At 35.4% G+C, this 26,290-nt stretch overlaps 6 protein-coding genes across 11 annotated transcripts; 4 read left to right on the forward strand and 2 right to left on the reverse strand.

Annotated features, from left to right (window-relative positions):
* Window positions 1-2,286: 2,286 nt before the first annotated feature.
* LOC129797345 (DNA-binding protein K10-like) lies at window positions 2,287-6,135 on the reverse strand. The gene is made up of 2 exons (XM_055839786.1): window positions 4,970-6,135; window positions 2,287-3,795 (listed from the first exon to the last, which is right to left on the reverse strand). Exons 1-2 carry the CDS (start codon window positions 6,035-6,037, stop codon window positions 3,715-3,717), a joined length of 1,149 nt encoding a protein of 382 aa, XP_055695761.1. The 5' UTR covers window positions 6,038-6,135; the 3' UTR covers window positions 2,287-3,714.
* A 70-nt stretch (window positions 6,136-6,205) lies between these two features.
* On the forward strand, window positions 6,206-7,369 carry LOC129797346 (uncharacterized). The gene is made up of 2 exons (XM_055839788.1): window positions 6,206-6,340; window positions 6,484-7,369. The coding sequence occupies exons 1-2, from the start codon at window positions 6,206-6,208 to the stop codon at window positions 7,351-7,353; spliced, it is 1,005 nt and encodes a 334-aa protein (XP_055695763.1). The 3' UTR covers window positions 7,354-7,369.
* A 213-nt stretch (window positions 7,370-7,582) lies between these two features.
* Window positions 7,583-19,326, forward strand: LOC129797348 (monocarboxylate transporter 13). 3 transcript variants are annotated; one of them, XM_055839790.1, is made up of 8 exons: window positions 7,583-8,042; window positions 10,683-10,784; window positions 14,663-14,932; window positions 16,646-16,723; window positions 16,900-16,948; window positions 17,006-17,185; window positions 17,343-17,676; window positions 17,740-19,326. In XM_055839790.1, exons 1-8 carry the CDS (start codon window positions 8,033-8,035, stop codon window positions 18,775-18,777), a joined length of 2,061 nt encoding a protein of 686 aa, XP_055695765.1. In that variant the 5' UTR covers window positions 7,583-8,032; the 3' UTR covers window positions 18,778-19,326. The 3 variants fall into 3 exon arrangements, with proteins under 3 accessions (XP_055695765.1, XP_055695766.1, XP_055695767.1); XM_055839791.1 differs by lacking the exons at window positions 7,583-8,042; window positions 10,683-10,784 and adding an exon at window positions 10,845-11,279; XM_055839792.1 differs by lacking the exons at window positions 7,583-8,042; window positions 10,683-10,784; window positions 16,900-16,948 and adding an exon at window positions 10,846-11,279.
* Window positions 19,327-19,591: 265 nt separating this feature from the next.
* Window positions 19,592-21,648, forward strand: LOC129797351 (uncharacterized). Its single transcript, XM_055839798.1, has 2 exons — window positions 19,592-19,865; window positions 21,075-21,648. Exons 1-2 carry the CDS (start codon window positions 19,764-19,766, stop codon window positions 21,513-21,515), a joined length of 543 nt encoding a protein of 180 aa, XP_055695773.1. The 5' UTR covers window positions 19,592-19,763; the 3' UTR covers window positions 21,516-21,648.
* Window positions 21,649-21,753: 105 nt separating this feature from the next.
* Window positions 21,754-23,907, reverse strand: LOC129797349 (DNA-directed RNA polymerase II subunit Rpb4). Of its 4 annotated transcripts, XM_055839794.1 has the most exons (4): window positions 23,728-23,907; window positions 22,972-23,653; window positions 22,271-22,908; window positions 21,754-22,194 (listed from the first exon to the last, which is right to left on the reverse strand). In XM_055839794.1, coding segments are annotated over exons 1-4 (1,383 nt in total). In that variant the 5' UTR covers window positions 23,789-23,907; the 3' UTR covers window positions 21,754-22,192. The 4 variants fall into 4 exon arrangements, with proteins under 4 accessions (XP_055695769.1, XP_055695768.1, XP_055695771.1 ...); XM_055839793.1 differs by having other exon boundaries at window positions 21,754-22,908; XM_055839795.1 differs by lacking the exon at window positions 22,271-22,908 and having other exon boundaries at window positions 22,083-22,194; window positions 23,728-23,898.
* Window positions 23,908-24,148: 241 nt separating this feature from the next.
* Window positions 24,149-25,555, forward strand: LOC129797353 (dynein light chain Tctex-type). Its single transcript, XM_055839800.1, has 3 exons — window positions 24,149-24,314; window positions 24,492-24,657; window positions 25,009-25,555. The coding sequence occupies exons 1-3, from the start codon at window positions 24,294-24,296 to the stop codon at window positions 25,155-25,157; spliced, it is 336 nt and encodes a 111-aa protein (XP_055695775.1). The 5' UTR covers window positions 24,149-24,293; the 3' UTR covers window positions 25,158-25,555.
* The last annotated feature ends 735 nt before the right edge of the window (window positions 25,556-26,290 follow it).

A 26,290-nucleotide genomic window follows, 5' to 3' on the forward strand; every position in this document is an offset into this window, starting at 1 on the left:
TGATGGAACAACGCGTAGTAACTGATCATTGTTGAAACAAACCGCACTGATCATGATCTTGAATAGCACCCAAAATGTATGATGTAAAGAGATATTCAAAATCCAGAATAGAGAAAGTTTCATAAATCGTGACATGAAAATTGTATTCTTTCATCAATTCCACTTCTTTTGCAAAAATTTTTAAAGTTGCGATTTCAATAGCAAAGCTATTGTTTTTGTCACTTTATAGACAAAACAATATATATGTAGAAACAATTACACAATTTACAATTTTTTTCTTGTTGCATTTATCCCTCATTTAAATTAACTTCTTATTCATCTTAGTCGTGACGTCGACTATAAGATGGAAAACATTTTGTTTTTGTTAATGAAAATATGATTATATAAAATCTATTATGTTCACTTGATGTATTGTCGATAGTGAGTAATTAAATTTGTTCTCCTTTCTCTTTGGAACAAACATTTAGTTGTTAATTTAATCGAAATACAAGTGATGTCTTAAGAACCAATGCGTAAAGTAAGTTTTTATTAAAAAGAAAAGCTAAAAAAAGTCTATTTTTATATAATTTTTGTTTTCATCTGAAATACGAATTTTCATTTTATAAGAGCAATTAAATTAATATCTCGGGATGTTTTTTTCTTTTTAACAAAACTTTGTACCTAAACCCTATAAATTTATATTACTTCCGAGACTTTAACTACAAATCTCATAGAACAAAATTGTTTAATATAATGTGCCGTACCTAATGCGTTGCTCATTTATTTTAAATGCCAAACCTAAATACCGTATTAAAGCTATTATAAGCCATATATTATAAGTATGTTTGTTAGTTATTTCCGTTCTTTCATTATAATTTTAATCTTAATAATTTTGAAATAGTTTTTTTGTGAATCATTACTTACAATAATACCAAAAATAGTCGTATGTTCCAATATTTTTTTTTTCAAAGCAGTTAAACTAGTGTATCAAAGCAGACAGGTTCGAAAAAAATAGGTGATATCGTGGAAATTCCATCCCATACTTAATGATTATTTGCAAAAATTTAGCTGAGCTTTTAACCCAGATTTTCATAGTGCATGCATTGCACTTTATTTGCTAAGCTTGGCTTTATTTAAATTTGAGTGCATAAAAGTAGTTTTTTTTTTTACAAAAGTTTGATTGATTCAGTTCAAGAAAGATTTTTAGAACTTCTTCTGGGAATTTTCAAGAACTTTCATTTAGAATTTACTTCTCTAGACAATTTTGAAGTTAGACTTCGCAAAATTAAAAAAAATCTTTTTTTTCTAGATTAACATTTAGTTTAAAAGGAATTAATAAAAGTAATTGAAAAAAAATATTAGATTAATTTTTCAAATAGCAATCTGAACTAAAAAATTTCATTTTTCAACAATTATTTTGCATTGATTATACGAGCAATGTAGGGTATTTATTAATTCGAAAATATTGATTTTTACTATTTTCTAATACATATAAAAATGTGTTTCATCAACAATTCAATTTACCAATTAATTTTAAATAAATAATTATTTACTTACGTACTTGGTTGATGATAGAATTGAATTGTTTGATTCAATTCTTTTCTATTGATTTGCTAAGTCTGATTTTTATCCTAAAGTTCCGTAAACTTTTAAAACAAAAGGAAATATTTTGTATATTCTTTATTTCTGTTTTTTTTTTTGTCAATCCGGCTGTTTTTTTTCAAATCCTTTTTGATATTCCATTTGAGATTTTATGAAATATCACATAGTGACGATATGAAAAATTAGGAATTTAAAATTAAACCCTCAATGGCTAAAGTGAAATCATTCTTAAGACCTGCGATGACAAAGCATCGGGGTGTTTAATGAACAATCCTTTACTTTAACTGAAAATGTTTGGTGTGTGGTGAATGGAAGCCTCTTAATGGAATAGATGGAATACTAGAGGACCGCAGACAGAAAATTTCTTTCTCTTGTTTTTTTTTTTTTATTTAGCTGTAAATTGTTCACTTAAGAACCCATATTTAAAAAAAATCAGCAAATAAATGCTACCAATTTATTATGCTTCTCACAGATTTTACGGGACTTTGGTCCAATCTAAGAATTAGCTAGATTATTTAAAAAAAAAAAAAAAAACATGATAAATCTGAAAATCACAAATCTGTAAGAAGCTCTAAAATCGGCATGTCCTTTCAAAGCCAAAAATGTGTATTTAGATGGGGAAGGCATAAAAAATTAATAAAATACTGCAGGAAAAATTAAGTTGGATGAATTTTTTTTTGCTAAAATTAATAAAAAGCCATAAAGTGACTTTAAATTTACTTTTATTTGTCATCTCTGTTGAGGAAGGGCCTTTTTATCAGCACACATCCTTAGTTGCATCTCCTTAAACAAGAAGTTAGTGTGACAATATTAACGGGGATTAAGTTGATTTTTCAATTATATTCCTGTTGAATTTATTCTCTATTTTATTAAGTTAAATATTGATTTTTTTCTCTTTTCAAAATTTATTCATGTCTTCTCAATGGTGATGATTTAATTCTATAATTTACCTAATATATATAGAAGTTATAATATTCCACAAGAACAGTAGTTTTTCTAATCATAGTATAGTCACGTCTTTCTAACATCGTATATGTATTTAAAAATTATATTCATTAGGATTTCTAAAGAGATTTTCCTCAAAAATCCAACCAAAAAGGTAATTCTAAAAGTTTTTAGGAAAAAAATCCAACATTTACGTCATATTGATGCATTTTATTTAAATGGAAAAAAATGATTTTATATTCTAAAATATTTATATGTATATAAAATATGTTGTAAAAGATTATTTAAATGTGAAGACATTGAATTTGTCAAATCTCTCGAGTCAGACACAAAAAATAGATAATATTTTTTATTATGATTTTAATGCTGTTTATTTTACTTTACTATATTTTATTAATTAAAATTTTTTTAATAATGTTTCTTTCATTTCACATAAATCTTATTATACAATTTTTTGTTTGTTTTCAAATACACCTTAAGGGTTAATATTATATAGATATAATAATTTTATCTTTATAAAATAAAATATTTTTATTTTTTAAATCAATTTTATTACATTCTCTGATAAATTAAAGAAAAAATAAGCAATTTTAATTCATAAAATATCCAATAGAGGACATTCTTACAACTATTATTTTACTAAATTAGTAATATAAAAACGAAATTAAAATATTTCAAGATCTTTTATCAGAGAAATCAATGATGTTTTATTCATTAAAATGTTTTGAAAAATTAAAAAGAAATTACACAGAATTTTTTTTTAGTAAATCCACAAACATTCTGAGATTATTTTCGCACAGTTTTATCATTCAAAGAAATTATATTAAGTGCATGTCTGTGCGATATTTTTGAATATATTTTCAGTATTACTAAAATAAAATGATTTTATCTTTAAATCTACATTTTTTTTATAACAAAAAGAAAGACAAAAGATTATTTTCTATTATCAGTAATTTGTAAATATTATTTTGGATTTTATTCATCCAAAAAGAGAATGAAAAAAAAATTAGAAAAAAATTGAACAAAATATCCTTTTCTCAGTGTGTCTCATTTTCCAGCTTTTCAAGAGCATCGGCTGTTATCTATTGCTGACTCAAATGAAGAAATACGTGTGGCTTTTTGCAAATGACCGCACGCACAAGTGAGAGATGCAAAGAAAAACTACGAGGTAGTTTTTCACTCTGATTTCTACTGGCCATTTGGCTTCGATTCACCATCGGTGCCATTGGCATTGTCGGACTCAACCAATGTTTTGTCAACAATTTTCTCCTGCAAAAACAACAAATAGTTTTTTTCCAGTTGTTGAAAAAGGCCTTCCAAAAATTTTTATTTCTTTATTATATATTTTTAAATGTAATTTTATTTTAAATTATTTGTAGGAAAATCAACTAAAAAAGTTATTCTAAATGGGTTTTGTTTCTTTTTGTTTCGAGAGGAAATGATTCATTCCTCCCAAAATCTATAGAAAAGATTGCTTGTTAGAGCAAAAAAATGCCAGGAATAGAGTAATTTTAGGTAGAAAAATACATTTTCTACAGAAAACAGAGAATAACAAAAAAAATCCTTTACAGCTAAAAGGAACTTTTTCTACTCAATGAATGCGTTGGTTTGTGACTCTTCCCCATGTGAAACAGAGATTAGGAAAAATGCAACAAATGTCGTGAAAAAAGGGTATGAAAAAGAAAATTTTCTATCAAATTGCAATAAAATTCTATCACAGAAGTTGTTTTGTTGTGCTTTTTTTTTTTGTAAAAGACGCGAGATCTAACTAATCTAATTTTAATGAAAACTTACACAGGTATTTCCCCCACAGAAATATTGTTTTGATTTTCACTGTCTCTTGACAAATTTTCTAAAAGAATTTACAAAATTTCTAACATTTTCCCAGATTTTTTTTCTATTCAATTAAAATGAAAAATAAATAAATTCAACTCTAATGTAAAAACCTATTTGAGCTTAAATCTTTTAGTGAGAAGTTGCTGACTCATTATGACGTACAAATCAATGCCAAATGTTTTATTTTTATGTAGAAAAGATGTGAGACCTCCAAAGATTTATTTTGAGCCGATGTTAGCAAGTTGATTTCTCATTGATTAATTACTTTTGCTTGTGAAAAACTTCAAATCTCCACTACTCAAGAAAATTTCTTTGTTTCACGAACAAAGAATCAAAGATAGAGAAGAATTCTATTAAATTCGTGACTCATGTTCATAGAACTTTCTAGGAAAAAAAATTCCATGGAAGCTTCATCTGGGAAAATGCGAAAAAATTTTTCTTCTAGAGAAAATTAAGAAGAAATAAAAGTATTCCATTAACTTGTGCAGGAGACAGTGAAGATGCAATGGATTGTACTTACGCTTCCTCCAAAATGTGTCCCGAAATCGCCGGACGGTGTGTGAGGCACTGAGGGGGGATATTCTGCGGATTACTGTGTGGAACTCACCTGATTGCCCTTATTCTTGTTGTACTCCGCCTTGGCGGCATCGTACATTGCCACAAATTTGTCGCGTTCGCTCTTGAACCGGGCAAACAGTTCGTCATTTCGATTCCCCTTGAGCTGATTCTGCAGATCCTGCTTCTTCTGATGCTGATCCTTAATCTCCTGCGTCACCCACGGCTCCTCCAGCGGGTACTGATTCTGTGGCTGGTTTGGCTTCTTGGCCACATTTGGCTTCATCTTCCCCTTGGCTTTCGTGGGTTTTCGCTGTGTCTTCTGATTCGTATTCTGCTGGCGTCGCATGCGATTACCTGGCATATTTCCACCACCTGGGCGTCCACCGGCCATAAGTGGTCGCGGTGGTCCCATGGCGCCGTGCATAGGTCTAGGCATTCCGGGCATTGGGGGCCACTGATGACCCATTGGCGGTGGCATTGGAGGTCCTGGGCGTGGTCCGAATCCCATGAAGCGTCCATTCATCGGTGGTGGGTGGAAGGGCGGCATGTTAGGTCCCATGGGATGTGGATGCATCCGTGGTGGCATTGGGCCCCCGCGGAAAGGTGGCCCTGGCGGTCCGGGACGCTGATTCATGTTGGGCGGCGTCGCAGGAGGCATACGTGGTTGCTGATTTCCCCAACCACCACCACCTCCCCCCATATTCCCTCCGCCACCACCCCCCATTCCGCCTCCACCGCCGCCGCCCTGCTGGCGCTGCATTGGCATTTGCTGCCGGCGTCGATTTTGCTGATTCGCCTGCCCCATTTGCCTGTTGTTGGGTTGCTTTCTTTGCATTCCCGGACCACCGCCCGCCTTATTCTGCCCCTTGGGGCCACCGAGATTGTTGTTCCCACCGCCCATCGGGGGCCGAACAGCGGGTTCATTGAAATCCATGTAGCCGGGGTTGTCCATCATTTGATTGGCATTGTAGTTGCTGTTATTAAACATGGCGCCGATGCCCCCTATGTTCGGTCGCATATTTGGACGCTTCTGTGGGCCAGGTTTGAACTTTTGCACATTGTTTCTCTGCTTCTGCGGCATCCTACGCCTCTGCTGGTTCGCTTTCGCTGCAGCCATTCCACGAAAACTCACTTTTAACGCGAGAAAAACACCTCAGAAAATTTGCACCACGCTTCCACAATTTTTTCACGCAAAATTTTCCTTTCAGTCCAGATGGCGTTGTCGTCGATATACGTACATAACCTCAAAATTTAATGTTTGTTGTGAAGAATTTTCGAGAAAATAATGGAATATGATTGCAGTTGTGGGAATAATTATTTATTCGTGGATCCCCTGTGTCAAGGAGAAGTGATTGAGAAGCTGGAAACTGCCATTGAGGGCATAATTACGGAGAGAAATGAAAAAGCCGAAGATTCATTGGTAAAATTGCATTATAATTGTGTGCGAAAAAACGGGAGTATATTTACCGAGTGTTTACCACATTTACCAAATAAACTAAATTATTTAACAAAAATTGAATTTCTATTGATATTTCACTAAAATCAATAAATCCTTTGTTTCAGGCAATTATTAAAATGGTGCTAAAAGGTGTGTCGTCAATTTCAAAATTTATGCCTGATTTTGGAGAGAATTTCGTAACGTCGCTGGAAATGGACGTCCCCGTAGATGCGGAAGATATTCCTTACTTTGTGGAAAATCCCCTTCTAACTGATCTTCACGAATACGTTCATTGGAACCAGAGCACATCTACAGAATCTGCTGATTGCGAAAAATGCGAATTGATTGATCACAAAATCTCAGTAATACTGAGTTTTGGATTCTTTCTTCTCGGAATGTGTCGCTATAGTGAAAGAGATTTGATCAAAAAGATAATTTACCTGTTGGCCCCATTTCGAAGACGACACAGGGAAATTGATAAATTTTACGACAAAGTTTGGAAGCTCTCTATCGAGAGTAAATTGTGTTCATCACTCTACAATCACATTGTGACTTTTTACTGCCAACCAATTGAGGAGATTCTCAGTGACCTGATTAGTAAACTAAGCACCAAGGAAATGAGCATCACAACACTGCCATATGAAGAATCATATCGAAATCTCCTGAAAGCCGCTAGAAAATCCAAGAATGTTGTGTGTTTTGTTACGGAGAACATCGCTCAGAGATTTATGGAGACTCGTATGTTAATTTTAAGGGACTTTTTGACGTATTTTGTAAGTGATTTGAAAGAAACTGTCCTCCCGTCGATTTTTGTGAAGCTCTTCAGTGATAATTTGTTGCCATTTGCTGCATTTGTGCTTGAAAATTACAAAGATGAGCCGTTTATACAGCATCACGTTGAAATTCTCAAGTCTGTTGACTATAAAAAGTACATTGAACTCGGTATTTCGCACGAAAAGTTTCATTATTTAGTTGAAAATCTTGTTTTGAAATAAATTATTGTTTAAATTACATTTTTTCCCTCCAAAATCGTGGTAAACTGGTGATGAATTTACCAAACTATTCGGTAGATTTGGTAAAATTTCTGGTAAATCAACCGACAAAATCCATATTTGAATTTAAAATTTCGAGGGGCAATTTACAAAAATTGTGACAGATGACATCACTTCCCTGATAAAGTGGCACCATCATATAACGATCACCTCGGATGTACTTCTCTCACTCATTGTAAATACTGAATGTGAAGAGTACTTCCGAATGATTTTACACTGAGCACCACTGTACAAAAAATGTTCGTGGAAAACAGCTGGACGCGTTTTTTGTTCAGTGCAAGTTTTGTGATATAAGCGAGAGTGATTAATTAATTAAACCTCCATAAAAGTATTAAAATGTGGCAAAGAGTGTGCTAAAGTGTTGAACAAATAGCGAGTGTTTAATACCCTCGCATCCTGATCGTAAAAAAAAGAAGCGCAATCATTTTTCCTTGTCAATTTTCCTGCAATTTCCACATCAATATCGCCTTTTTTGCAGAAAGCATTCAATTAAATTGGAATGTGAGAAAAAGCAGTGCTTCTAGGAAAATTACGGCGTGATTTATTTGTCGGAGAGGCTAAAACAAAAAGAGCTGTGTTGGATTTTTACCAGAAAAATTAAATATTCAGGAAGTTTCAGGAGATGGATCAAGGTAAGGAGGAGGAGTGTTTGAGGGAAATTCGATTTGGTGGAAAAGTTTTCCACGGTTCTGCAATTGAACTAGTTTTCCGTGGCCTTTTCCACATTTTGCAGAAGCAAGAAAATTGCCTCGAAAATTGCCCACAAAGCTGTAAAACCTTGACCCACAAAAACTACTAAATGTGCCCTCTTTTTTCGTCCAAGGTGTGTCGTCTGGTAGGAATTGTGTAGTTTGCACGGTTTGATGGCTAATCTCTGTGTCCAGGAACAAAGAAACACGTTTGCAAAAGCTTATTTCGCTTCCATAGAAACTGGATATCTTGAGAAATAATAATGAAGATTATGAAGGTGGACGGACGAGCAGCAAAAAACGCCCCAAGAAAGAAAGATTGATGACAAACGCGCGAGTCATTTAGTGCGGGAATAATTGAAATCCCACAGAGAACAAAGAATTTCACGGGAAAACGATAAGACAGACTTGGAGACAAGGTGCAGTGCGTTTCCTTGGTCTTGAATTTATTTCCACACAGCATGACTTTCCTCCACAAAATCAATATTTATACATTTTTGCTTAATTAGAAGCACAGCGAGCATATTTTATGGTGTTCTGTCGCCTTGCAAATTAGCATAGAATTGCAAATTGTTGGAAGGAAGAGCGAAAAAAAAGTGCTTCTGTGCCTCATCAGCTGATTTCTGTGACGAGGTCAATGAAATCACTTTTTATTCCGCATTTTATTCCACCTTCTTCGGGCTCGTGCAGTCGCAGAGGCGCTGCTGATGACTCACGCATCATTGCAATCCCCCAGAGCTTTTCCTCGCGAGCAAATTACTCGCTCGACCCCAAAACATTCCGTTTATTTCGCATTCTTCTTTCGTCTCTTTGATGTCCGTGTAAATGCTCCAGCTGGGAAATCTGTGTTTTGAACACGGGATAATTGATTGAGTAAGCAAAATAATCTAGTTCTTTTTTAGTGGAGCATTTCCTAAAACAAACATTTGAGCCACAAAGGCCACAAACAATGTTGATTTAGTAGGGAAATGAAAAATATTCTATATTGGAACGTTTTGGGAAATTTTTGTTTATTCACCAAAAGCTCAGAATCAACAGACAGTTTGAAGAAATTCCAGTTCAATCTGATTGTTATTTACCACAGATTTGTTAGTCACGAGATTATTAAGTCATCGTGCGTATGAAGAAATTATTGCGCTAACATTGTTGATTTTTAAGAAAAATATTTTTCTAAATTGAATTCTTTGTTCTCGAAAATCCTGACTGATCTAATTTCTTATCTTCACATTGCACCTTCTTTTAATGAGATACTGATTAAACCAAATATGTATGCTCATTACGGATTTAAAAAAGGCATTTTTTCTAAAATTTAGCAAAGCATTAACAAAACAAATTATGAAGCAGAATAATTTCTTTAAAAACCTTAATGTCTATTAAAATTTTCCTTAACTCTTAGGGGCTTGGAAAAAGCTCAAAATATCATATTTTTCAAACAGAATAAAGACAAATGTACAGCTCATCTTTAGGACATTCTTACCCTACAACTCTTTCTCAGATCATTTTGTTCTATCTAGCTAGAAAATATGATATTTTGAGCTTTTCGTAACCCTTAAGTGACAATTCTTTTTCAGACTAAACCAATTTACCCCATTCTTCTCTAATATTCTCAAGGCAAATTCAATGAAAACATTCTGTTGTTTTTTCATACTTGTTACATTAATTATGTTCGATTACACTTTATGGCGTTTTTTTCCTTTATCTTTCTTATCATATTTGCATTCTGAGCCACAAAACTATATAGTTGAGTAATATGTTTTGTTCTTAATGCGGATTAACACGTGCTCGTCATTTAGGCGGTTTTATCAAATTAATTCTACTGTAAATGCGCATTAGATGACTTAATTGATCCTTTTGTGATACATACAAAGTTTTCACGCCACATCAGCTTTGAAACGGAAGTGTTTTGGAATCATAAAATTCACTTTATCTCCGCTTTTATCAAAAAAAAAAAGAAACCTCTTAAATTTTATCTCTATGTTTGCTACAAAATTGAATTAAATAAATATTTTTTTCCTCAGTCAGCCCAGTTAAAAATTATTGCGATGTGTGTAAATAATGTACATACTTATTTACTTAGCTCCATACCTCATTGAAATTTTATTATTTGCTCTTTAACCCGGAATTCTATTTAGTGGATTTCGCCTTACTTGGAATCATCTATCCATATCATTTATGCCAATTTATTTGCAGATTTTACCACGAAAAAAAGCGTCTACCAATTGCTGAAAGAAAAAAAAATATGAATTTAAACATAAGTACTTATGTACTATATATAAAACCATTAACGGGCTAAATAGGATTATATGAATTTTAGGTTCTAATCATTTCGCGCATAAAATGAGATTTTTTTTAATATCTGCCACAAAATTCGGGTATGTGGACTTTTGATAAAATTTTGCTCTAAAAAGAAATTTTTCAGTATTTTAAATTTTCGAAATGCGCTAAATTACCCCACCATCCCCTACGTACATAACATAAAGCTTTTTTATGGTTTTTTGGGTAAATCCATACACAACGTGGTCTACGAACTAGTCACGTTTTGTGTGTCTCTCTTCCATCATATCGTTTCCATTTTATTCGCAGGCGGACCAAAAGAAATATCTCCCGTGGACGGTGAGGAGAGTAAAGCTGTGATTCCTTCAAGCAACAGTATCAGTGTCCTTAAGAAGAAGATGCCAAAAGTCGGTGAGTAAATTTCCCAAGCTAAATCAATTTATGTCAATTACGGGGAATTCAATATTGTGGCCTGGCACTCAATTCAAGAACAAAACAATTTATTGCCAGAGAACGATATAGACACGCGTACTAAATATGCCGCTTTTATGTGTCGCCTTTCAATTGACCGCCTTCAACTGCGATGTGTGTAAAAAATGAGCATGTTTGTGATACATTTTCATCATATTTTCCATCATAAGTTGCAACTAAAATCGCCACATAAATTAACGATGGAAATGGGAGAAGGGGGACGGCAATGGGGGGAAAATGAAAGACTGACGCACTTTTGCGGGTGACTCGCGCAAGTCTCAATTTGTTAAGTAATCAATATATTTGAGAGAGGAGCAAAGGCGCGAATCGTCAGTTTGCAACGCGCATCTTGAGACAGTTGATCACTCGTTTTGCCAAGAGTTGAGTGTGGAAAGTTAGAAAATATATAACTTGGAAAATTTGTAACATATAGAGGTGATTCCTGATAATAAATCCGTGTGTTTTCAAAATAACATCATTTCAAGAGTGTTTGTGAAGAGTCCCCGTGATCTTGCCAGTCATCTATGAATTTCAAGGATTTAAATTTTATTTTCTCTCCCGATGATTTATCTCCTGTTTCACTCAAAGTCTCTTGGCCAGTGATAAATCTTGCGCACATCTATATGACTTTCTATATGCGGCAATCTAACCATACACTAAAATTACTCAATGATTTGCCCCTTTTGCGTTGGAGTAGTATTTTCACGCGGAAAACAGTTCGCAAGGGAATTGTGGGAATTGTGTGAATGAAAAATAAGTCTTGACCTGTTGTTTTTGCTCAAAAATCCTTTTAAAAAATCGAAACATTTATGTTTTCTCATTTTCTATCTGGAAAATTTTCAATTTTCTTCCCCCCTGTTGTGTGATTGGACAAATATTAGTTCTAAATCACGAAGCGATTTCTCTTATCTGTTTTCCAATGACAAATATATTGCTTCAAAATATGTGCAAATTACCTCGCTCCCATGCTGTGTAAGCAATTAATTACAAAAAGTCAGGAAATAGCTATTCTGCGGGGAATTTGCTACAATATTGAATTTGAAGCTATGAAAAAAAATTGATGATAAAGCGAAAATGTGAATTTTTGAAGCAATTGCAAAAAAAAATGTTTTCGCAAATTCATTTTAAATGGAAAATTTTGTAAAAAGAGTCAAAGTTAATATTTGCAATTTATGTGGTGCAAGAATGTGAAAATTCTCAGTACATACAGTACGTGAGTAATTTGTTATGGCTACAAAGTTCTAATTCTAATCACAAATATTTTAATTGTTTTTCTCAGAAGTAAAAAGGTGTTTTGAAGTTGATAAAAAAAAGTTCTTTTTATGCATGAAGCTGTAATCTTGCCGCCAAAAGAAAAACAAAGAAATGTTCTGTTCTGAGAGAAGATTAAGAAGTCAATCATAACGCGTCCAGTTATTAGAGTTGGTATACCACAACGCGGATGGGTCAGTCTATGCGTTGTAATTTAATTTTTAAGTAGTATTAGTAGGCAAAGTTGATTTTTTTTATGAAATTCATCAATTCGAAAGACAAAAATGGTTATATCTCAAGTTCTATTGCACATACAGAAATTTCTTGACTAGTTCTGGAAAGGTATTGAAATAAGCTATAATCTGACATATATTTCGATACATTTCAAAGTCACCTCCAGAACACAAAATGGCGGATTTTTGTTCTACCAAAACAGTTTTTTGCACTTTTTGCCCACAAGGAATATTTCTAGAGGTTTCTGATGTTCTAGAAAGTTGTAGAGAATTGTAAAACCTTTAATTTGATACCAAATTGAGTAAAATCGGACAATCCGTTCAAGAGATATGGCTCTTAGAACTTTTCAAATTCAAGAATTTTTCAAATGGCCATATCTTCTAAACGGCGACATAGATTTTCTTCATTTTTGGACTGGTGAAAGATATTGAGTCAGGCTACAACATATCAAAATTTAAAAGATTTGCCTAATGGGGATTCGGAGATATTGCCCCTTAAAGTTAGGCAATTTTTGGTTTTGATTTTAGCGCCTCTTGCGGACATTTTTTGAACTTGGAATGTTCTAGACAGTTGTAGGGCTCGTCAATACCTTTCATTTGATACCAAGATGGTCAAAATCGGTCAAGCCGTTCTCTAGATATATCAAGAAAACACTTTTTGCTTTAGGCCGCCATATTTGCTAAACCGCTTGACCGATTTTCAAGTATGAATTATCGATGAAAATGTCTCACTGAGCTCTATAACATACTAAAATTTCAGACCTCTAGCTATAAGGGAAGTGATTGACGGTATTTCAAAATGGCGGACGGCGGCCATCTTGAATTTTGAAAATGCAAAAAAATGAAATTTTACACCCACATTTCTATAGAAAACTTCAAACCCGAAGTCTCTATCTGTTACCGTTTTTGAGCTATAAGGCAAAGTTTGGACCACCGGCAGGACGGCCGGCAGGCCGGCCGGAACAAAATTTTTCCACCACCATTTTCGTAATGTGGGATGTCTGAAACGAGCTTATACCAAGTTTGAACCCGATCTGAGATGGTCGGTTTTTCCGATGATTACAATACTTGGTATGCCACGATTGTGGTATACCAACTAATTTAAAAGAATTCATTCATTTCTGTACGGGAAAATCCCTCATTCTAGGAAACAATTAAATATTCTTGCTCAATCGATAATTTAAAAAAAAAAATTTAAAATCGCCAGAGACTGCGAATATTCTACGAAATTAATTTCAAGTAGCGGCAAATATTTTCCCAAGAATGCAAAAAATGACGTCACAATTGGAGTTTTTGTCACACTGTATTTCTTTTATGCTTCGTTAATTTTTTTCAACTAAAAATTTATATATTTTAATGGCTTCAATCGCACCTGTATCATGATTAGTGGCTAAAAAAAACTGAAGAAAATTCACTGAGAAAAGCATGAGAATTTAAGCCATGTTTCTCTTTATATAAATTTTCCAAATATCAAGGGTATAATTTCCAATATTTTCCTTCTTAACTTGATGTGAAATTTTCCTAAATTTAGAGAATATTTAATAAGCAATTAAAAACTTTACGAGATGTAAAATCCTTAAATAAATTGCAAAAGTATTAAAGCTTTTATAATATTCACAGCAAAATTCCCATTTAAATTTTCCTGCAATAACACATAAATTATATCTTTAAACCATCATGCTTTGAACACATTTTCCTCCTCACATGATTAGCAAGAACGCAATATCTCTTACCTACACGCCACTCAATTCGGCTATCGATTGAACTGTGCGTGAAGGAGGAATGAGTTAAAAAATAAAAGTAAAATTGTCCCCTCAATTTGCTCCAATTTTCATGACTCTGTGAAGGAAATTTCGAGCTAATCAGGTGATTCGTGAGTGGATTTTCCATATACAAGAATAAAAAAAAATCGACCTCATCCCCGGAGATTGGAAGCGCGCGTGTTTGCATCAAAGCCATGAGTTTGCATTTTGGCATTGTGTGTGGGTGATGGATACTCGTGCGAATTTTTAGCTTTTAGAAATACATTTATGATGAAAATGACTCTAAAATAAGACGACGCCACGCGGTGAATGAAACTGTGAGAACATGAGTTAGGTTTTATGAAAAATCATCAGACATTGATGGTCTTTTTGCTCTCAATGTTTTTTTTTTCTTTCGGGGAGACTTTATCGATATATTTTAAGAAAATTGTGGGGAAAATTTAGGAGAAAGTCTCCCCATTGACATTGAGAATTGAACCAGATGATCGGAGAGAGTTTGTTGAACACACATTTCAAGATCACTCTTGTGAATTATGGCTTTTTCTTTGGCATGGGGTTGGGGAACATGTAGTTACGATTCTGCCTGAGGAGGACGAGGAGAAGCATGAGATGGAGAAAATGACGGAATCCGCAATGGAAAGTACGGATTATGAATTAGTACCGCCTGATGGTGGATGGGGATGGCTTGTACTGGCCGGCTCAATGCTCGTTAATATCCTCATTCCTGGTACAATAAAAAGCTTTGGGGTACTCTTTGTGGAATTTCTCGAAACATTCAATGCATCTCCCGCAACAGCCGCATGGATTCCTGCCCTCTGCTACTTCCTCTACAGTTCTCTGGGTAAGCATTGACATTCCATGGTGAAAAAAAAGAGAATTTTCTCATTAAATCTTGCCAAGGTTCTACAAGCAATTTTCCGCTGATCAATCTCATAGAAAATGTGCTGCAATAGTTAATTTTATGTACACCCTCATTAATAGTGATTAAGCACAAACACGCACAGCTTTCATTCATTTTCCTCTATGTCCCAAAATGTGAACGAGATTCACAAGACTTGTTGGTGTCTCCTCCTAAAACTACTTCTCAATGAGATTTATTACACTGAAGCGGTGATCTTTTAGAGAAACAACCTTCAGGGGCGATAACATAAATTTCAACAGTTTGTGTGCTCTTTAGGGAAATGAAAAAAATAATACATATTAGTGGTCAAGGACCATCATAGACACTGTAAGAGGTGAGTGAAATAAAAGCTCAAGGTCCGCGAAAATGGCACAAAAACGTGTTCAATTTTTTTTGTTGCAAATTATCACTTCGCATGAGAAATTTTTGTGTAGGAATGGAAATTATCAGTTACTCAATTGATACTTATTAGCGTCAATTGACTTCCTATCAGAAGATGATAAGTAGTAGACAATTTTACGTATTTGTATTGACCTAGTGATACAAAGTTGTAAATTTTTTTTGAAGAGTTTTCCAATCTGATGTTTTAAGGTAGTTTTTTTGCAGATACCCATGTTTTTTAATATTAAAATAGAAGTTTTCAATTGCTTGAAAAAAAAATGTTAATAAATAATCGTATCTATTAAGGGTTCTGTTTAGCACAAACATCTCAAATTTTTAATTACAAATAATTCATTTCTGTATTTTGAAAATACGATCAACCGTGTTAGAAAGTAAGCAAATCATTAATTAATTTCCTTAATTTCAAGCAATAAAATAAAATTTTCTCACTTTCAACCCATCTTAAACACTTGAGGTACTTAAACTTAATTGTTTTTTTCTAATACTTAACACAATAAAGACAACTTGATGCCAACCGGCGTTACGAGACAATTGTTATTTTTATACGCCAATTTCATTTAATCCGGTAGTCAAGTAATGTTTAAATTTTCATCACCTGTTTGACATTTTGGCAAATTCATGAGTATTTTATTGTGATGAAATTTTAATGTTCTTCTAAATTTTATATTTTGAAGAATTAAATATTAGAATTTAGTTATTTAATTTATATTGATTTTGCCACGTAGAACCTTAAGGGGTAGATTCTAAAACTTTCTTTTTATTAAACTAATTAATGGCCAATTAATTTTTTAGAATTTTTATGAATTCTTATTTAAAAATTTTTAATCAATATTTTTTGATAAATTAACACGAAGTTCTCAAACTCTTTTTTTAACAAATTTATTCGCTTTTTGTGTAAATAAAAACTTTTTGTGAGCTCAAATTCAACAAAGAAAATCGTAGCGTACAAAATATTGGAGAAATATGAGTAAATATAAATATATAGTAAAAAAAAACTAAAACATCCTTAATTAAACAGCTAAGTCAAGAAATATCCTGGAATTGATTTTTTCTGACATTGAATCCTGAATGTTTTACTTAAAAATATTGCTTTGAAATTTAAAAAAAAACTTCCACCATTTCACCTCCGCCCGATTAAAATTACTCTGAGAAAGCACTTTAAAGAACTTGGCAAGATTATGCTTTTGGGAATCATTAAATTCTCATCGCATAAACTTGAAATGGAAATTAATATAAAATAATTTCTTTCAGGACCCATCTCGAGCATTTTATCTGTGAAATATTCATTCCGTACTGTAACACTTTTGGGCGGAACATTTGCAGCAGTAGGTAAAGAAGACAATAAAACACAAAGAATCTCTCCTCAAAAAAAAAATAATAATCCAAATGAATGAAAACTGAGAAATGTGTGCACTCGTGTTACGAGATCAATGGCTTTGGCAAAAGCCCACGTGTGCAATGAAAATATGAAAATGTGACGATAAAAATTGTTCAATTTGTTGTAGGAATGATTCTCACATTCTGGGCTTCATCTGTCACATATTTATACATTAGGTACGGCAGAAGTCAGGCAAGAGATTTTAGTCAAATATGAATCATTTTCAATTATAGTTATGGAATTTTGGTGGGAACGGGCGCCGGATTGGCATTCCCGCCCACCGTTTACATCGTCACCTCTTACTTTGTTCGCCTGCGAGGACTTGCGAATGGGCTATGTATCTCAGGGAGTGCCCTTGGCTCAATTATCCTTCCGCCCGTGCTGAGATATCTCCTGGAGACATTTGGATACAGGTTCCCATAATCATTGAGGGCATTTTTTGATGATTTTTTTCAAGCCTTCCTTTGTGGGATTTGTGGAAAAATCATCGCTGTGCCTCTGAAGATTTTTCTTTTTGTTTAATTAGAAAAATTCCTCAAGGGGTGCTAATTTGAGGGTTCTTTCTTTTAGGGGAGCGTGCCTTATTATGGGTGGTGTCACCCTCAATGTCTGGGTTGCCGCAATCTTTTATCAACCCGTTGAGCAGCACATGAAGCGTGTGCCGAAAGTGCGGACGGAACCAGAAGATACGGCAAATGCTGAAGATGATGAAGGCATTGTGTTGGATCTTACGGCATCTCCGGATGCCCTCGATGGTCGAGGGAAGTTTGCCATTGAGGATTCAGGGACAAAATCACCTCCAGAGTGCCAAACACCAACACTCGCGCATGAAAATGGATTTGTACGTAGTGCCAGTGCGGTTGTTGTGAGGAATTTCTCCAAAGGAAGTGGCATGGATGGCATGGTGGGTGCTCCATGATAAACATTCCTCGAGATCTTTGTAAAAATCATTGAGCTTCTTTTGTAGGTGGATCGTAATCGGAAGATAAGTGTTCCCGTCCGCGATGGCTTCCGCAATCAAACGTACGCCAACAATTTGACGGATTTGAGTTCCAATCCGAGTTTGTATGCTGTTCCGGAGTCACGGATGTCTGGCACAAAGCTAAGTCAGCGTTTTATGAATAATCGCGTAACATCGGGTGGGCGCTTAGCCAAGAGATCTCCCTCAACGAGTTCCTTTCAGTACGTTAGCACACCCTATCACGGTAGTACGTTGTCCATTCATCCGGCGGAATTTGCATCGCATGTCTCCATAAAGTCCCTCAATCCCGTTTCTTCGTGCTCAAGGATTAAGAAGAAGGAACATCGGGATGAGAAGCCAAAGGAGGAGGGAAAGGGAAAGATTGACAAGAAGAAATTCTTTGATTTAAGTCTCCTATCAGATCCAACATATCTCGTCATTCTCATTTCAAATTCCACAAATGCAATTGGATACACGAACTTTATCATCCTCCTGCCCGCCTATGCCATAGCCATGGGATTTGATAAGAGCCTAGCGGCGTATTTGCTCTCGATTGTTTCAACGTTGGATCTTGTGGGTAGAATTGGGGGATCTGCCCTGTCAGATACGGAACTTATCCCGAAGACGTGGTACTTTGTGGGAGGACTTGCAATTTCAGGCATCTCCCTGGCAATTCTTCCACTGGCCACGACCTACTCCTTCATCAGCATCTGCTGTGCGTGCTTTGGACTCGCTTCTGGGGTCTACGTGGGCATCACAGCGGTCATAATGGCAGACATGCTGGGTGAGGAGCGTCTCACATCCACCTACGGTATCAGTCTCTTTGTCAATGGGATCCTCCAACTTGTGGGTCCACCCATTTGTGGGCTGTGGATTGAGCATGCCAAATCCTACGAGTCCCTCTTCACGACTCTCGGATTTATTCTCTTCAGTGGAGCCGCTCTCTGGGGATTTATGCCCATGATTAAACGCAACAAAGCTCGAACGGAACGGAAAGCAGCAGAAGCTGAAGGAACGGAAACGGAAAAGAGTTTACTTGCTTGAATGCACAATAAATGAAAAAAAAAAAAATTAATATTTATAGGAAAAACAAAATCCGAGAATTAAGTAGATGATTTTTATTAGATAAAAAAGAAATTTCATAATAATCAAGAGACAAGAAGTTTTGTAGAAAAATTAAAAGAAAAAAATTTGTATGTAAAATTTTTAAAAAGAAGAAAGGTATACCAGTAGGTTTTAAATTGTATTCTTTTAACAAACTAATCTCTAAATGAAATTGTATTACTCTAGGTTACTTACAATTTACTCTATCACTGATTTTTTTCCCTTTATGCGCACTCGCATTGTATTTTAGCCACCGATTTAAGGAAATGAGAGAAAATCCAAAAAATATGTATGTAGCTCTTGAGATTTCTTAGGGTTTGAGCTATATATTGAGGATTAAATTGGATTTCTGTATATTTTTTATATAATATTAATTCCATTTTCAATCACTTCTGATGAAAGCATGTATAATATTTTTTTTGTGGTACTTAAGTGACAATATGTATGATGATTAAAAATTAAAAGAAAACTATTTCTTTGCAAAAAAAATGTAAATTTTATTCAGATTTTTCAAAATCTGTTAAACCGTTGAATCACGAAAATCGATCAAACAGCAACTCGATCAAATTGGGAGCAGGATCAGCTTAATTTGTACCAACAGTACGTCCCTGGAATATCACAATCCTTCCACGCGTGGTGAGTTCATAGCGTTGTCCTGGCGCGGGATGTTGGGAGGCGGAGCTTTAACATTTTGAGTTGCCAGCCTTGCTAGCGTATGACGAGCGGACCGGACAAGCACGAGACGTGATCATTCTGTTTTTGACGAGCGTCGGAGTAGGTTGTATTTTAAGGAGAAGAAAAGTGCAAAAAAAAGTTAAAATTTGGATTTTTTTGGAGAAAGAACTCAAGTGATTGCAAAAGCACAAAAATTGATAGATTAATTGAGAGTGAACAGAGGCCAATTATTGCAGCAGTTTCATTAAAAAATGGACAGAAACAAGAAGAAGAAGGAGCTGAAGAACAAGGAGAGTGCCCCCAAAATCGAGTCTTCTGCTGAATCAAAAGGCGATTCCCCGGGCAGAAGCAATGTAAGTTCTTTTCCAAACTTTCTCTTAAAAGAATTGACTTTCTGCAAAGAATTTTCTAAAAGTCTCAAACGCGCAACACAAAAAGCGATTTTCCGTTGAAGAAAAATCCATAATTGAAGCCCTCTAATGATTTTTTTTTAAAAAATAATTTTGCATACTTCAATAGCTTCAATAAAAATAATTAAAACGGTTTTTAATTGGTCATTTATCAGAGATCAAACAAGATTTTTAAGGATGCACAAGACTCCTTCAAAGAATTTTCTAGAATAAACGAAAATTAAAATTCTTTTGAGAGCGGGTGAAATTAAATGTTTTTAATTTTCTTGGGGTTTTTCTTAAACTTGGTTTTCAAGTGGTGGCCATATGTAAAGACTTATTATTGAAGAGTAAGAAAATCACTTTCCGCCATCTTAGGTGCGACGCCATCTTGTGATTTTCCGACTTTTTCACAGAACTGCCCTAAAACACAAAAGTAGGTTTTCCTCAGGATCTACTGGATGTATTTTAATGGGGTAAAAAGTAAAAAGCAAATGAAAGAGGAAATACCAATGCAGATTTTTATCTACAACTAGAATTTTGAATTTCCATTCTGGGGCTGAGAAAAGTTGAAAAACGTCAAAAATATCTGAACAAAAGTCACATTTTTCCACTTTTCTCAGCCCCAGAATGGAAATTCAAAATTCTGGTACATCAAAATCTGTATTGGTATTTCCTCTTTCATTTGCTTTTTACCCCATCAAAATCCATCCAGTAGATCCTGAGGAAAACATATCTTTTTGTTTTAGGGCAGTTCTGTGAAAAAGTCAGAAAATCACAAGATGGCGAAAAGTGATTTTCTTATACACTTAAATAATTAGGCTTCAAAATGTAACCAGCGTCGAAGAACTATGTTTAAGAAGAATGAAAACATTAAAAATTTGCCCAAAAAACTCCCCTAAAGTATGATTAAAACAGCCATATTCTTGAATCTTGACAAATTAAAAACTCCATCAGGTTTAATCGGTTTAATCTTCCACATTTTGTATGGAAAATTAATTTAATTTCTTAATTAAGGAAACTTTGAAGAACGAAGGGTATTTTTGGTTCTACCTGCTTTCAGGACTTATATGGAATGTCCTGTGTTGCTTTTTACTCCGTCCTTAAACATTTTTTTTCTTTGTAATTTCCAATTTTCTGACAATTTTTTTTTTTTGTAATTCATCCTTTTAGGACACAAAGCCTCGCGCTGAAAATAGCAGCAGCAGCCGCTTTTACATTTTTGGGGAACCGATGAAGCTACCCACAACCGGTCTACCAACTTTGGAATCGGTCATGCGCCACTACGGCTACATCGCGCAGAAACTACGGACTGACGCCAATAATAAGAACCCGACTTCGAAACTCGTTGCCAAGACTGTGGCAACGGAAGTGCAAGCTCTGTGGCACAAAATGGGGAGGCCTACCATCCTTTTGACTAGCATCGCATCTAGAATTCTCAGAATCCACATAAAGTGCAAGATTCTGAAGAAAAGTCTTCATACAGGTTTAACAAAAGTCAAGATCGAGGAGTTGAGGACAAAAGGCAAAGCACTTTTCGATATATCAGGTACTCACATCTCAAACAACAATCCCCAAGATAATGAGGCGTTGGAGGATCAGCAGGAATCATGAGATGCATATAATCAGACAGGATGACAGGGATACGCAACTTTAAAATAGACTGCACAACTTAAAGGATCTTGAAATATGAAATTATTCCTTTTCTTGTTTCTGAATTAAAAGTTTTTTGAATTCTTATGGAAAATTTTGTCTTTTCTTTCGAAAAAATTCCACGAAAATCTCCCAAGAAAATGCGAAATCCTTTATCAAAAAATCAATTCTTTTTCAATTGATTCAAAAAAAAAGAAGATACAAGAAAACTTTAATGTTTATTATAAATCCATTTCAATTTATGAATGTATTTTGTCACACTTTGAGATACGGCTTAGAAACACTTAATACTGCAAACTCCTCTTTGTCCCAATATCATCGAGAATCTGTCGCAGTTCTTCATCCTCGAAGCGCCCTTCGAGCGATGGAATGAGCGCCTTTGCCTCTTCGGGGGCTTCCGGACAGAGATTTCCCAGGGCTGCCAGTTCGAATTTGTGGAGTTTCTTCTGCATTAGCAAACTCCGGACAGCTGCAATTGTTTCTTTGTTCTTAAACTTCCGGAATATGTCTGTGTAGCTGTAGGTTTTGAGGAAAACTTCTGAGAATTCCTGCTCCTCGTCCGCTGATTCATTCAACTTCTTTCTGTGATCCAACAGCATGTGAACTTCACTGATTAAGAGAGTCTCGGCATTCTCAAATTCTGCAAGAGAAGACAAAATAAAGAAGGATTTATTAAAACAACGGAAAATTCTAATTTTTTTCTCTTAAATCTCTACAATTTGGCTTGGAGATGAGGCCGCGCACGGAGAGAAAATCATAGAGCTTCCTTGTTTTGTTAACGTCAATTTTGAGGAGTTTTCTCGCTTCTGCGAGTGCTAAATGCCCTTGTTTTGCGTGTGTGTCAAGGAGGGTATCTCTGTGGGTGAAAAAGGCATTTGGTTCGAGTCTCAGTGTACTGCAGAGATGCTTCTCCTCCTCGGAGAGTCTCTCATAGCCGGGCAATCCAACTATGTCAATGGGATTCATCTTTTTCCCCTGAACGGGTACATTTAGCTCCCCATCAAGCGCTTCTTTCTGATTCTTCTGACTCTTAAGCAGGCGCTTTCGCATCTCGGTGAGACGATAGTAGAGCTTCCCGCCATAGAGGGAGGTTACACCCAAACGACGCATTTCCATGAGTCTCTGTAGGTAATTCCGAAGTTCCTGGGCATGCTTAAGACGTGCCACAAGAAGATTTAATGATTCAGCTGAGAGAAGTTGGACAAATGCTGAGAATCTCGTGGCATTGGACGCCTTCTCGAAAGATTTCTCTCCAACTGACAAAATTTCCTCAATACTCTGCAGTCGTATTGCTGTGGATTGATGATCCAAGAGTCCGTGCTCTCGAATTACATTGTACCTCCGTTTCCTTTCCCTGGAAAACCCAAAAATCACTGCTTTCAGAAAAGGGAAACCTCGTAGGGATCTCACAACCAACCTCAGGCGATGATTGAAGGCCCGGAAGACGGCACAATTGAGCTCTTTGGAGGCTTCTGTGTCCTCCTCACTTGGCCACGGGTCCACGTCAATGTGACTAAGGATGGACTCTGCCGTCTGATCGTAGGGAATATCAAATTCTCCCCGTGCTGCACGATATCCCGCAAGAGCTTTTGCTTCCAGTGTTTCCGGAGGGAATCTACTGAGCCGAGCACACTCACTTTTCCCCCAATGCTCACGCAATTCCCTTACATAGGGCTCCTCTTGGAGGCCACACATCCTGCCCACGAGTCCATTGGTGTAGAATTGAAAGTAGTGCCTCTGACATTCACTACTCGACCGATTTCTCATTCCCTTCGCCACATCACTCCAATTCCCAAGCCCATACTTTGCAATTAAATCCAGCAGGACTTTCTCTTCCCTCCCCGTCCAGGATGATCCCCGGAAGATGGGAAAATCATCCTGACGCACCGAATATTGGTGGAAATTTCTATGCCTGATTGTTTCTCTTCCGGAAGCAAAACAAGGTGGACAAAACACCTCCCGGCACTCAACACATTCAATAAAAGGCTCACAGAGGTCTTGTGAGCAGAAATTGCACAGCCAAATGCGTTTTTTAGTAAAATTTAAAGCTTCTGGGGGAAAATCACAGCTCAATAGGGTGGATTTTGATGAAAAATTACCTGGAAAATGCGAAAAGTTTTGATAAAAAAAGAGACATTGACATAACCTCAATTTTGTGTTTTTTCATTAATACCTTTGGGAAATTGTAGATCCGCAGCGTCTTCTTCAACAAGATCAACGGAAGGGTGAGCCATTGTGTGTTCTAGAGCAAAAATTACAGGAAGATGAACTTTGTTTTCTTGGGAAATTGAGGAAAAACAAGAGCGTCAATGAAAACACCGCAACAACTCCGAAATTGAACACTTTCCGAATCGAAGCATGTTTCGTCAAAAAAGATTTTTTCGTTGAAATACAAAATTTTCTGAATGACGAAAAAAAATTAGCTAATTTTTTTAAAAGAAAATCCGGGATTTTAGGGTTTTTCTTGTATTTTTTTCTCACTTAGATTTGTAGAAAAGAAATTAGCAATTTTTTTTTCTATACAAATTAACGGTCTTCTCTCAATTTGAATTGAACCAACATTCGGAAAACCGCAAAACTTTAACCTTAACCGCAGCTTACTTCACACTTTCACCAGTCATAAATATTTTGTGTTTTTTGGTGCTGAAAAATAAATTTTTTGGGGCGCTTTTGCTTCCAATTTGCATTCCAATTTATCTCAAAACATCTTATAGGACATCTAAGGCTCTGCTTCATATCATGGATGACTCGCGAGATGAGGTAAGACTGAAGAATTTCTTCTGTAAATAGTGACGTCATTGTGATCTGTCATGCCCGTGAAAAAATATTTTTTTTCATGAAGAATTTGAATGATTTTCCTCCTGTCCTGGAGGAGCAGAGATGATTGTAGCTGATTACAGGATATTCATGGGAAATGTTGGGAATTTTTTTTTGCAGAATCAATTTGTCGTGGATGATGTGAGCAAGATCATCAAGGAAGCAATCGAGAGTACCATAGGAGGCAATGCATACCAGCACGACAAGGTCAACAACTGGACGGGATCTGTCGTGGAGACATGTCTGGGAGTCTTGACCAAATTGCAGAAACCCTACAAGTACATTGGTAAGCCACATTCCCTCTCACAGCCGGAGATATTATGCAGCAGATAAATCTCCCACGGTCCCATTGTTCGCCCCCGCGTGAGCCTTTTTAGCATTTTGATTAACGAGGCGATCAATGTGATCTTCCAGTGTGTTGTGTTGCAAATCATGTGGAAGAGAAAGTGCAAGAGATGCGATTTCTCACAATCTTCCGGTATTATAGAGCTGCTGCTGCCCAATAGTACGTTACTCTAGAAATCCCCTCGGAAATCACTTTTGAACTCATTTCTTGTGTCTGTCCACTGAACACGAGTCATTCAATTGTGCATTTCACGCCAATTTTTCACCTTTTTTATTACCTCCTCTTCTGCAGTAACGTGCATGATTATGCAAAAGAATGGCGCTGGACTTCACACGGCAAGTTCGTGCTTCTGGAATAATGAGACTGACGGATCCTGCACTGTGCGCTGGGAAAATAAGACCATGTACTGCATTGTCTCCGTCTTTGGACTAGCTATTTAGATCGTACATCGCTCCCTCGGCAGGAGCCGGCAGGATCATCTCAATTACAGGATGAAAAATCTAACGCAGAGAGCTTCAATTCAAAGGATTGCTGAGAGCGCAAAGAGTCATATAGGAACATTTTTTTCTCCCAAAAAAAATGCAACTAAACTAATTATCTTACTTAATAATAGCAATTACTCAGTAAATCAATTTTAACTTATTTCTCATTTTTTTATTATTAAAATAAGTTTGAGATTCATTCAGTAAATTCTTTTGTTGTAACTAAAATATATGAATCATTTTGAAATTTTCTCTTCATTTTGGCGCGAGATTATTGTAGGAAAAATTCCAAAAAAAATGTGTTGAAAATTGTAAGATGAAGAAATATACATTAAACATGTGATAAATGAAAGAGATTTGTCTTGTTTTATTTATTAATACGTATTTTGGGTGAAATGGTGAAATTCACAAGTCAGTCTTAAGATTTGTCAAGATTTCCTAAATTTAAGAAAAACTCAAGATTTTTTTTAAGTATTCTTAAACGAAAGTTTAGGAAATTCAGATTCAGCCTGACTTTCTTACTGACAAGCTAAATTTTTTAAAGATTTTTACTTTCGATGCTTAAAGACGATCAGAAAAATCTTTGAAAAATATGCATTTAGCCTGGTCCAGCCTGACTTAATCTTAAGACTGTCTGACTAGTGAATTAAACCCAATATTTGGCCATTAGTTGGACTAAAAAAATTAAAGTTTTTTGTATTGTATTCAAAGTAAGTTTGCACTAAAATTCAGTTGATTACATAATTCAAATTGCAGTTAAAATTCCTTATAGAAATGCAATTCAATTAATAGAGCAATTGGGCATTATTCAGCCACCAAGAAACCTTTGAAATACTGAAATTTCAGTAGAAAATTCAAAGATTTCATAGGTTTCTTGGTCGCTGAATGAGGCCCATTGTCAGTTTTCTCTGATTTTGGCTGACAAAGAATTCGAACAGTGTTCATTGGTTAATTGACGTCCAGCCATAGAGAACGATATAGTAGAAGGACAACCGAGGAATTTGAACCAAATAACTATCAAAATGCTGCACAATACCTAGGTGGCAGCACGTGAGTCTGGTTGTAAAAATGTTTGTAAAAAACTCTAAATG

Source organism: Lutzomyia longipalpis, chromosome 1, assembly GCF_024334085.1.
Source record: "Lutzomyia longipalpis isolate SR_M1_2022 chromosome 1, ASM2433408v1".
Classification (NCBI taxonomy): Eukaryota; Metazoa; Arthropoda; class Insecta; order Diptera; family Psychodidae; genus Lutzomyia; species Lutzomyia longipalpis.